Source organism: Nerophis ophidion, linkage group LG21 (genome assembly GCF_033978795.1).
Source record: "Nerophis ophidion isolate RoL-2023_Sa linkage group LG21, RoL_Noph_v1.0, whole genome shotgun sequence".
Lineage (NCBI taxonomy): Eukaryota > Metazoa > Chordata > Actinopteri > Syngnathiformes > Syngnathidae > Nerophis > Nerophis ophidion.
Window position 1 is genome coordinate 15,118,340 of NC_084631.1, and position 12,459 is coordinate 15,130,798.

At 39.7% G+C, this 12,459-nt stretch overlaps 1 protein-coding gene across 1 annotated transcript; it reads right to left on the reverse strand.

Annotated features, from left to right (window-relative positions):
* Nucleotides 1–80: 80 nt before the first annotated feature.
* lg21h1orf43 (linkage group 21 C1orf43 homolog) lies at nt 81–12,312 on the reverse strand. Its single transcript, XM_061882003.1, has 7 exons — nt 12,024–12,312; nt 10,074–10,175; nt 9,891–9,987; nt 9,765–9,818; nt 7,151–7,317; nt 857–915; nt 81–763 (listed from the first exon to the last, which is right to left on the reverse strand). Exons 1-7 carry the CDS (start codon nt 12,084–12,086, stop codon nt 550–552), a joined length of 756 nt encoding a protein of 251 aa, XP_061737987.1. The 5' UTR covers nt 12,087–12,312; the 3' UTR covers nt 81–549.
* Nucleotides 12,313–12,459: the final 147 nt, after the last annotated feature.

Consider the following 12,459-nt stretch of genomic DNA (forward strand, 5'->3'; position numbering starts at 1 on the left):
CTTTTGTTGTTTTGATTGTCAAGTAGGGTGCGCCCTCTGCTGAACTTGTCTGCAAACTACAAGCAAAAGACAAACCAGTGTGCAGATCACAGTTTAATTTCAAGGCAGAATGTTCCAGAGTAAAATCAGGCATTTAGTGTAGCCCCTTAAGAAACGTACATTAGATGAGACGATTGCAACACAATAAATTAATGCACTGGAGAAAAAACATTAAGATTGTGCTAATTGGCACATAATCAAAACAAATGTATGGCTTCTATAAATCATTTTAAGGCTTTCAAAATGCAGAAATGTAAACGTAAGTGCGCATGTTTCACTAAATGTCACCATTTACATAAAGTTTGCATAGGCTTTTATATTTGTGCAAGAAATACTGATTGTCTTATTTGTAGCTCTTATTTTGGTCAAGTCAACCCCATGTGAAATAAATACTTAATGCCAACCTAATGTTAGCAATAACACAATATATGCATAAGCTGCATGTTAAGAGGTATTATTATGTAACGTGAACGATACGTCAAATTCACACTGGCCTCCCATCCACGTGTTTCACAGTGTGCTGTCCAGTGTATTGTACTTATCTTTAAAGTTCTTTAGCTCCAGCAAGTTCCTGGTCCTCTTGATGCGCTGCTGCGCTGCCGTTGTGAGGTGCGTCCGAGACGAGTGGGAGGAGTTTACAGGCTCGGCGATTGTGGTTAAGTCTTTAGCAGCGGTTTGGTGGTGCTGTTGGCTAACTGTATTGCTGCTGCTTTGGGACTTGACACTGAAACCACAAAAATGGTGAAAGCGATCATTATTCCAGGCTTATGATTAAAATTCCATGCTGGGATTAGCTTCCATAAGAGCGTTGACTCACACAGAGGCCAGTTGACAGAGAGCGTCCTGGTATTTGAAGAATTCCGCTTCACCAAAAGCCTGCAAGAAGCAAACGCAACAAAAAGAACACTGAAAAGTACAACTATGAGTAAAACAAAACATGATGGCAAGGGGGCTAACATGTTTGACAGGCTTGCCAGATGGGACATGATTAACTATCTTACCAGAAGATTAAAACAATGGTATTTTGACGATAAGTTGCGTACTTTGTGTTTCGACGCTGCTCAGAGAGCATCTGCTACAGTAAAATATTACCAAAGAGTGTGCATAGTAAGCTTATAAAACGGTTTCCATTTCCGTGCTACGCTGTATGATTGGCTGGAAAGGGGCCTGTAAGACAATGCACAACATTTGCCAGTGTGAGATTGTGTTTGCTCATAGTTGTGTATGGAAGAGCTCAAAATTATCCTACTATTGTCTATTATCCTACCTTTGCACGATCAATAATTCCAACAATGCTTAATTAGCATTGTTGGAATTATTGATCATTGAATTGAATTCGCAAATAAATTATCGCTTGCACAAAGGGTGTCATAATCGTACATTTATGATCATACGCCTGGAAATACTGATATGATGGTCTTACAGTTGTGATCAAAATTATTCAACCCCCACACAATTTTGGTGTTTTAGCAAGTTGGACATTTATTCCGTACTTTGTTTATAGTCATATCAAATAAAGATGCATTAACTAGACAAATGCAACTTGAATTACATTATATTTTGTAAGATACCAAACAGTGTCATTTCTCTTAATATCTCATTGACAAAATAATTCAACCCCTTGAAGATCATAACTCTTAAGAACAGAATTTGAATAAGGTCTTTTCAATCAGGTGTTGAAAACACCTGTAGATGTGATTAGAACCATAACAAGCAACAATTAAACTGATTGAAAAAGACTGTAACGCTCAGCTTCTTGTAGATGATCAATGGTGTATTTGTAACATGGTGAAGTCCGGGGAGTGGTCAAAGAAGTCAAGAGAGGTAATTTCTCTTCCTAAGAAAGGATATGGATATAAGAAAATAGCAAAGACATTACACATTCCAAGAGACACAGTTGGGAGCATAATTCGCAAGTTTAAAGCTAAAAGCACAGTGGAAACACTACCTGGGCGTGGTAGAAAGAGGATGCTGTGTGCAACTGCGGTATTTGAAGCGTACAGAGGTGAAAAACCCCCGGGTAACAGCTGAGGACCTACAACAGGACATTGCAGAGGGGGAACGCAGGTTTCGTCCAAGACAATAAGGCGCGCACTACAAGAGGAAGGCCTCCATGCCAGAACTCCCAGGCGCACCCCACTTCTGACTACCAGGCACAAGAAAAATAGACTCCAGTATGCCAAAAATCATCTGGACAAACCCCAAAGGTTTTGGGAAACTGTTCTATGGAGTGATGAGACAAAACTGGAACTCTTTGGGCCTATGAATCAACGTTATGTCTGGAGGAGAAAAAATGAAGCTTACAAAGAGAAGAACACCTTTCCTACTGTTAAGCATGGTGGGGGGTCAATCATGCTCTGGGGCTGTTTTTCTGCCTCAGGTACCGGGAATCTCCAGCGCGTTCAAGGCATTATGAATTCTATTTCCTACCAGGATATATTAGCTACAAATGTCATGAAGTCAGTGATGAAGCTGAGGCTTAGGAGACGTTGGACCTTCCAACAGGACAACGATCCCAAGCATACCTCCAAATCAACATCAGAGTGGTTGCAGAAGAAGGACTGGAAGACTCTGGAGTGGCCTTCACAGTCGCCAGACCTAAATCCTATAGAAAACCTGTGGTGGGACTTGAAGAAGGCAGTTGCAGCACGCAAGCCTAAGAATATGAATGAACTGGAGGCCTTTGCCCAAGAGGAATGGGCTAAAATACCTGTAGATCGTTGCAAGAAGCTTGTGTCCGGTTATGTATCACGTTTGAAGGATGTAATTACTGCCAAAGGGTGTTCTACTAAGTACTAAAGATGCATGTAACTAGGGGGTTGAATAATTTTGTCAGAGATATTAAGAACATTTTCCTTTTTTGGTATTTTGTAAAATACAGTGTTACAATTTAAGTTGCATTTGTCTATTTGACACATGTTTATTTGATATGACTACAAACAAAATACGGAATAAATGTCCAACTTGCTAAAACACCAAAATTGTGTGGGGGTTGAATAATTTTGATCACAACTGTAAGCATTTGAAGTCCAGGTTAAGATTTAGCGTGTTACATAATATTGTGTTTACCTTTATAATTCATCTTAATACCTGTTTCATCTTATCTTTCTTGGTTTTCAGTACCACCTCACGTGTGTCTCAGTATAGTCATTTTTTTATTCTGACCAATTCTATTGGGCCTAAAATCACCCTAATATCTAAAATTATAGTAAGCAAAATTTAGATTATGCATTCTAACTCGTAGTAAATGAGTGCTAGTAAAAGTAAGCTAACAACGGAGCCAATGTGAGTCACTCAATTCCATCAATAAAGCACTTAAAAAAAAAAATCCAAAAACCCCCAACATTTTATATACACTTTCATAATTAAAAAAAAAAACGAGTATATAAATATATATATATATATTATATGTAGTAACAGGCACATTCATAATTAAATGTAAAATGTATGTATGTAATTTTCTTATGTTATTCATACAATGGCATATTAATTTAAGACGCATGACCACTTTCGCTTTTTTCATCAACAACAAAAACACTACTTACTCATGGCAGACTTCATTAGAGACGTTTAGTTAAGTTAAAGTAAAAGGAGCAATGATTGTCACACACACACAGTAGGTGTACAGAAATTGGTCCTCTGCATTTGACCCATCCCCTTGTTCACCCCTTGGGAGGTGAGGGGAGCAGTGAGCTACAGCAGGGCCGCGCCCGGGAGTCATTTCTGGTGATTTAACCCCCAATTACAACACTTGATGCTAAGTGCTAAGCAGGGAGGTAATGGGTCCCATTTTTATAGTCTTTGGTATGACTCGGCCGGGGTTTGAATCAAATCAAATCAACTTTATTTATAAAGCACATTTAAAATTTACCACAGGGGTAGCCAAAGTGCTGTACAATGGGCAGGTTAAAAGATAATACGGGGACCGAGCAAACACAAACAGAACATGATAAAAAATAAATAAATAAAACATAAAAAAATAAAAACAGGTTCACAGCAGGTGTATAATGGGGCGCCATTGCAGGATGGATATCACTTACTGTCAAAAGCCATGGAATAAAAGTATGTTTTTAAGAGAGATTTAAAAACAGGAAAACAGGAGGCTTGTCTAACACTCAGAGGTAGGTCCTTCCAGAGCTTTGGAGCAGCAGCAGCGAAAGCTCTGTCACCTCTAAGCTTCAGCCTTTTGTCAGGGACCGTCAGTAGCAGCTGATCGGCTGATCTTGGGGATCGGGTAGGGCAGTAAGGCTGAAGGAACTCGAAGAGATATGTTGGCGCGAGGTTGTTTAGACATTTAAAAGCAAATAGAAGGAATTTAAAATTGATTCGATAACGCACAGGGAGCCAGTGAAGGGACGCTAATATAGGGGTGATGTGTTCACGTCTGCAGGTCTGTGTTAGCAGACGAGCAGCAGAGTTCTGTACGAGCTGCAGGCGTGCGAGGGATGCCTGGCTAATGCCTACATACAGGGCATTTCAGTAGTCTAAATGATTCGAGATAAAGACGTGAATTAATTTCTCGAGATCATGTCCTGACAGAAGTGGTTTCACTTTTGCTATTTGGCGTAATTGATAAAAGCTTTTTTGAACAACGCTGCTGATTTGTTTTTCGAATTTAAAATCTGAGTCGAACTTTACCCCCAGGTTTGTGACACAGTCGCTGAGATACGGAGTTAGAGTGCTGAGGTCAACGTTGGGGGAGGGAGAGCGACTTGGACCGAACAACATGACTTCTGTTTTGTCTTCATTTAGACTCTGGAAGTTAGCTGAAAGCCAGGCTTTGATGTCGTGCAGGCAGTCAATGAGATGTTGAACTGTGTTATTTTGTGCCATGGGAAAATAGATCTTTCAATCATCGGCATAAAAATGAAATGCAATACCATACTTCCTAAGAATAGAACCAAGGTGGAGAAGGTAGAGCGCAAAGAGGATTGAGCAAGGATTGAGCCCTGGGGGACCCCGTGTGGTATAAGAGCTGTGGAAGACATAAAACTGTCTATTTTTACACAAAAACTCCTCTCGGTTAGGTACAACCGGAACCAGTTGAGGGCGGCGCCCTTAATACCCACACAGTTCTCAAGACGAGTGATTAAGGTGGCATGGTCAACGGTGTCGAACGCAGCAGACAGATCTAAAACCACCAGGATGACATATTTGCCAGAATCAGTTGACAGGAGGATCTACCGATCTCAGGGCGGACACTCTAACCACTAGGCCACTGAGTAGGTGACCTTTGGGACAAATGATGATCCAGAACTAGAGATGTCCGATAATGGCTATTTTGCATATATCTGATAATGTCCAACTCTCAATTACAGATTCCGATATCAACCGATACCGACATAAACAGTTGTGGAATTAACACATTATTATGCCTAATTTTGTTGTTATGCCCCGCTGGATCCATTAAACAATGTAACAATGTTTTCCAAACTAAATCAACTCAAGTTATGGAAAAAATGCCAACATGGCACTGCCATATTCATTATTGAAGTCACAAAGTGCATTATTTTTTTTAAACATGCCTCAAAACAGCAGCTTGGAATTTAGGACATGCTCTCCCTGAGAGAGCATGAGGAGGTTGAGGTGGGCGGGGATGAGGTGGGGGGGATAGCAGGGGTGTATATTGTAGTGTCCCGGAAGTGTTAGTGCTGCAAGGGGTTTGGGTATTTATTTTGTTGTATTTATGTTGTGTTACAGTGCAGATGTTCTCCCCAAAAGTGTTTGTCATTCTTGTTTGGTGTGGGTTCACAGTGTGGCACATGTTAGTAACAGTGTCAAAGTTGTTTATACGGCCACCCTCAGTGTGATCTGTATGGCTGTTGACCAAGTATGCATTGCATTAACTTGTGTGTGTGGAAAGCCGTAGATATTATGTGACTGGGCTGGCACGCAAAGGCAGTGCCTTTAAGTTTTATTGGTGCTCAGTACTTCTCCCTACGTATGTGTACACAGCAGGGTTTTGAAAAGTCATACATTTTACGATAATTTTGAAACAGATACTGATAATTTCCGATAATACATTTTAAAGCGTTTATAGGGCAATAATATCGACAGTCCGATATTATCGTACACCTCTATCCAAAACTCATATTTCTTAGCCTGAATATAAGGGGGATGAGCTACAAGTTTTAGAAATGTTTGTGCTAAAGTGATTCAGTTTTAGTGAAACAATAGGAATCATAAAGCAGTAGTGCTAAGTGCTAAACAAGAATTACAAATATAATAAAATGACTTACTATATAATACAATTACTTACTGTACAATGTCTGCTCTTACTGTAGTGCCGACTGATGGGATGTTTCCGTTTACTGTAGATAACTGTAATTAACCGTAATCCTCAGGCAAGTAAAAAAAACAAAACTGTTGCATACAAATGCGTTTTAATGTATTTCTTGCCATCTCCAGGTCTAAATTGAATTTCAGAGTTGGATCAACTTCTTGGTTTATGGCCACATATTCCTATGATACATTTGAGAGGCATGGTTTTTTAATCTGGAATGAACTTCTACCTGCTCAGAATGGCAAGACATTCAAAAAATAGTTCCTTAATGCTAGTGCTTATAGTAACAATATTGCTAATACCTAGTTAATATTCAGGTCACAATATGTAAATGAAGCATTGTTGGCGGTTTTTGGAAGTTTTTAGAAGGCTTTATGGGCATAAATAATGTTCATAGCACAGAAAAGGAAAAACATATCTTCTTGTTTTATCTAGGAATAGTATATTATACGCAAAATAAAAAAGGGAAGTTTTAGAAAAATATAACATTCTTGATCAACCAGAGAGAAAAGTCAGGCCGGCATTAGTTTTTGCATCATTTTGCCACTTGATGGCAATGTTGGCTGACATATATTCCTCTTTCTCAGCAACCAAAGGGCTGTTCCTGCTCTCATTGATTAATGATGAGTTTCAGGAATGTGGTGTAATGTTTCCTTCCCTGTTTACTGTCGCTTACGCACTTTAGACCTGAGTTGAAATCATGCTACGCTACCTGTTATGCTGCCACTGCATTGTTTGCATCGGCGAGGTCAAATAATACCAAAACTTAAAGAAGTGTTTGCAGATGGAACACAAACAAACACACCCAACACACAAGCAAAAGCTGACCTCTGCTCCGTGGCGTGCTTTGTTGTACCCGTCCAACACGTTGTCAATCAAACCCTTTTGGCTTTCCCGAAAGAGGCAGTGGGAGTTTCGCAGCTGCAGGAGCCAAGCCCTGAATCGTTTTCCCGTCACAGCGCTGGAGGAGCCGCCCAATTCGCAAAATGGGAAATCTGTTGACAGAATGGTCTGATGTTACCGTGGTATTTTGACATATCTCCCCTGCATTTTTGTATCCGTATAAACTTTTTTTTAATTGATAATGAATGGTTAATATTTACCTCTATTATCACCGGTACTATAATTTCAAATGTAAAAAAATCCTCTAACAACCATCTGCCTTTTTTTTTATTAGACGGGCAAACCACGCAGAGTAAGAGGCAGAGCCAATCAGAAGCCGAGGTCTTTTGCATGGTTCATCCATCCATCCATTTCCTACCGCTTGGAGTGGGGAGCTCCTTTTTAGTGTCCTCATTCTCAAAAACATGGCGGAGAAAGTGTAGAGTAACTCGGGTGAGTGCACGGATGTGTCGAAGGTACGTAAACACAAAAAACTCTCCGTAAAATAAACATGTTACTATAAGTAGAATACCGTAAAAAACGTGAATGTGCCATTTGTAATAATTTCATGTCAAGTCATTGATAAATTGCCGTAATATGTCAAAAAGTATTAATAAATCAAGTAATTTTCGAATACCTTTATAACTGATAATGGTAATTCAGCTGGGATATGCTCATTTCACAATTAGATTTACAGTCCCAAAAATGTTTTATTGTTTTAATTTTGATGCCCCGCCCTCCACCATTTGACTAATTAGAAAGTCTGTGACTGTCACATCAAGGTTAATTGCAGTTCCTGGTACATATGGGCTGGTAATTGCTTGGCACAATATAATGCATTACATGAAATGATTTTCCACTTTGTGTATTGACATGGTAGTAGGCTATATGATTTATGCGTAATGTGGGTTGGCTCATAGAATTGCACTCTGCACTGACAGATGGTGATGTGTGTACATGAAAGAGAATGCAGTGCGTCAGGTTGGATGCAACATGGAGTTATGCTGGACAAGATGTGGTGGTGATTTTACTGTTGGCCTTGGCTTCCCATCAAAGTAGGCCTATGCGATATATATTATATAAATCTATTTCGATGGTGGTCCGTGCGGTCAAACTAGACATTATAGCGGGATAATGCCAACAATCTGTCGACGAACGGGATTTCATAGTTGTGACATAGCACCGAAGCAACTGTTTGATTCAAACAACAATGACGGCACGGAGCGAGGAGTCGTGCGCTGACATTGATTCTGCTATTGCAACTCTTTTGCATCGATCGAATATTAATTATTTAAAAGATGAACAGAACGGTTTTGAAGGCATTTATTGATGCCAAGGATGTTTTGGCTCTTCTTCCAACCGGGTTCGGATTTCCCAGCATTGCTCTCATCAGCATCACGGGTAGATTTTGATGTGAGTGGTCGCAGTAGCACGTCATTCAAGATAACGGACAAGTGGTTTATCCAATCACATACAATGATTATTTTTTTTACAAGGCAAAAGAAGAAGAGCCAAAGCATCCTTGCCACCAATAAATGCCTTCAAAACTGTTCTCTGTTCATCTTTTAAATAATTAATATTCGATCGATGTCTCAAAACATTTGCAACAGCAGAATCAATGTTAGCACACGACTCCTCGCTCCGTACCACCATTGTTGTTTGAATCAAACAGTCGCTTCGGCTCTACCTCACATCTATAAAATCCCGCTTGGCGATCCTGATTGGTTCATTATTTTTTGCAATCTGGAAGGAGTTTGCTATGACTTCGAGCCCAGACCCTAGTGTCGAGCTCAGCGAACTACAAGGATCTGCCGAGAGTCAGGTTACTTAAAGCCCTCCTGTGTACCAACACTTACTTCATAAGTTTGTAAACAATAACGAAAATTAAATACGATTTTTTGGATAACAAAAAATATTGATCCAACCAAAAAAATTACGTTACACTTGGTACCATTACATTCAATTGTTGTGTAAATCCAGATCCACCCACTTTTGTTCACGTTCAAGACCACTTGTTTACGGTTAGAGGTTATCTTATCCTCCTATGGTGTGTAGTGTAGCATTTTAGTTATTCCTCATCGTCCTGGGAGTGGCTTTGCACTGTAGAGAGGCGTTAGCCGCTAGCTACAATGCTACATTAGGTTGAGGACGCATTTGTTCGCTTATTGCTGTCAAGTCTGCAGACAAAAAGCTAAAAAAATGTGTCATGACTAATCATACACACAATATGCTGAAAGTATTAAAAGCTTTGCTAAATGTATTTTATTTATAACGCGTAACTCTAATGTTACATACATAAACAATATACAATATAATTCTGTATAATTTGTTTTTGAATATTATTATTTATTTGTACTAAAAATAAAATGTTACTTATCAATAATGTTTTTGCAACAAAATAAACCTCTCCAGAACAGAAATGCCTCTTTTACATAGAACGTCAATAAAAAATGACATTTATTTGCCTGTGAAAATGGCTAAAGATGCCTAATACTTTCTTTAGTTGAGTGAATAAACACCTGTTGGCATCTAAATGGTACGGTATAACCATGAAGCTCACCTGTGTCTCTGATGGCATCTAATGCTCTCATCCTATACTGGTAGTCACAGCAACCTGCAACACAAACACACACACAAATTTCTGTTTTGTTTTAAGTGGGTGTTTTGTTTTGTGTGCTGCTTTTACCAGACATTAGCCGCTCATCTTCTGGAGACAGCAGACGAGGTTCAAAGTGGACTTTCTGGACTTGGTACAGTTTTGCTTCAATTTCTTGCCTAAGTTCCTGCAGCGCATCATAAAAAAGACAGCAATGGTACCAAACTTACAGCTATAGCTCTATGCCGGTTCTACTGTAAATGGAAAAGTTACCTTTGGCGCATTGTGACCGATTGGAACGTGGGGTCCTCTACGGGATTTCATGGCTAGACGCATAATTTGTCTTTTGACAAAGATGAACAGCAAAACAAACACCTGGAGGGCAGAACATTCTGTTGTATGTCTTGACTAGTGATCAGGGAATTGTGTTTAATGAAAATAGTAAAAGAATAATTCTATAATCACAATGAACACCTGAAAATAACCCATAATTAAGATGCACAAATAATGAAAATGTAAGAAGTGCAAAATAACAAAATAGTGCAAAGTGTGAAAATGTGAACATACAGAAACCTGAGAACAATTTTTTGCAGGTTTAGAGCCAGGAAGTTACAGCTGTGTAACATTAAATTGTGTATGTTATTTTTTTTAAGTATGTAAAGGAATGTAGTATGAAGTAATTATAATTTGAATATTATTGTACCAAATGAATTTTATTTTAAAGTAGCACAGTTGTTATTCTTTGTAATGTATTTAATTCATAGTCCTGCACTTAAGTAACCAACCTTGTGTCCCCGTTAAATTAAAAAGAAAGGTAAGCGAGCGTGGCTCAGGACTGCAATCCGTTATAAAGAACCCAAAAAAGCTTCCATACTGTCAAAGTGATTTTTCCTGTTTTATTGACAATTTATTCTCTCACTGGAGCAGTCATTTTTACTTTTTCTTCTCACTCCATGCAGAGAATCAACAGCGAGACAGCAAACCGACGACCAATCTTCATACGGTCACCTGATTGGCTGTGAGCGTGTTCCTCTCATTGCTCTGTGATCGCTTCCTGTTTTGCTAGGTTACCAGATTCTGAGTGCTTATGTTCATGCAACCAACCTTGCTCCACAATTTCCGGTTTCTTCCGACCTAAATATATATTTTTAGAAAGTTTTATTGAACACATTTTCATTGATATCAATTACGTGTCTATTGCTATGTATAGATTGTGTTTTATCGGCCCAGTCCTAACATAAACTGAGCCACTTTTCATAGAAATGAAAAAACAAACTAATTTAAGACTACGTTTGTGCTCAATACAAACATGGCCCCATGTGGCTGTGAGAAGAAGTGACGTGATCTTCTAATCCTTGTGTGGCATCACTGAGGGCTAAGAAATTAAGGGTTTGGTAAAGCAGCTTGTTATGAATACGCCCCTGAGTGCCTGTGGTAACAACAGGCTCATTTAAGCCGAGTCCATGGTTCTCGCCCGGGAGTGGGTGGAGTACCATCCGTGAGTTGGGCAAAAGATCTTGTGGAGAAGTACCTTGGAGTCTAGTTCACGAGTGAAGGAAGAGTAGATCGTGAGATTAACGGGGGGATCGGTGCGGCGTCTTCTGTAGTGCGGACGCTGTATCAATCTGTTATGGTGAAAAAAGAGCTGAGCCGGAAGGCAAAATTCTCAATTTACCGGTCAGTCTACTATCCCATCCTCACCTATGGTCATGAGATTTGACTTATGACCAAAAAGACAAGATCACGGGTACACACGGCCCAAGTGAGTTTCCTCTGCCAGCCGGGAGGAGATCAAAGTAAAGCCGCTGCTCCTCCACATCGATAGGAGCTAGTGATGTGGTTCGGGCATCTGGTCAGGATGCCACCCCTGGGAGGTGTTTAGGGCAGGTCCGACCAGCAGGAGGCCCCGGTTTCTCATAGTCATCATTGTCACCAACGTCCCACTGGGTGTGAGTTTTCCTTGCCCTTAGTTATGTGGGCTATACTGAGGATGTCGTTGTGGTTTGGGTTGTGGTTAGTGCAGCCCTTTGAGACACTAGTGATTTAAGGCTATATAAATAATCATTGATTGATTGATATAAAGTACAAGTCTTATGTTGTGTTTTGTCATATCTACTGCAATTGTTGCAAGTTACATTCCCACTGTCGTGTTTTACAACATAAATATGACTAAGCTGTTGAAGTTAGAACCAAATATCTAACTTAATAGTAAAGTCCACTTACCAAACTACCGAAGGCCATGACGAGCACGACGTTCACACTCGATAGCGGAGACTCGCTTCCCATATTTCACTTTCATTAAAAACGACAAGCACATATGCACAGGCGTCTATTAATAATAATAATTCGGCTGGTAAACGCCAAAACTAGCATCGTACTAACAACAACAAACCCTAAACGCTTTAAAAGTGCCGTATAAAAGTTAAAACGCTCGAAAAGTTACACATCTCCGTGTCCACTTTTAGTTGACTTCCGGGATAGTCACGTGATCTGCGTGTGACGTCGGAGGTGACGCTCCCGCGCCCTGCTGTGGTTGAAACCAGCGTCAACGACGTTATAAAGTCATTTATTTAAAGATTTTCATCACATTATTGCTCATGTGTATGTCTCTCGGGTGTGTTTTTATTTCATTCACGTTAAATCTTTTCTTTTTTTTACC

What these genes read in the sequence shown, in the direction of transcription:
- lg21h1orf43 (XM_061882003.1), bottom strand. Translation starts at nt 12,086, where the DNA reads ATGGGAAGCGAGTCTCCGCTATCGAGTGTGAACGTCGTGCTCGTCATG. An exon ending in TCATGGCCTTCGGTAGTTTG is followed by an intron (nt 10,176 to 12,023) that starts GTAAGTGGACTT and finishes TCTGCCCTCCAG; the next exon opens with GTGTTTGTTTTGCTGTTCAT. An exon ending in AAGCACGCCACGGAGCAGAG is followed by an intron (nt 916 to 7,150) that starts GTCAGCTTTTGC and finishes TGCTTCTTGCAG; the next exon opens with GCTTTTGGTGAAGCGGAATT.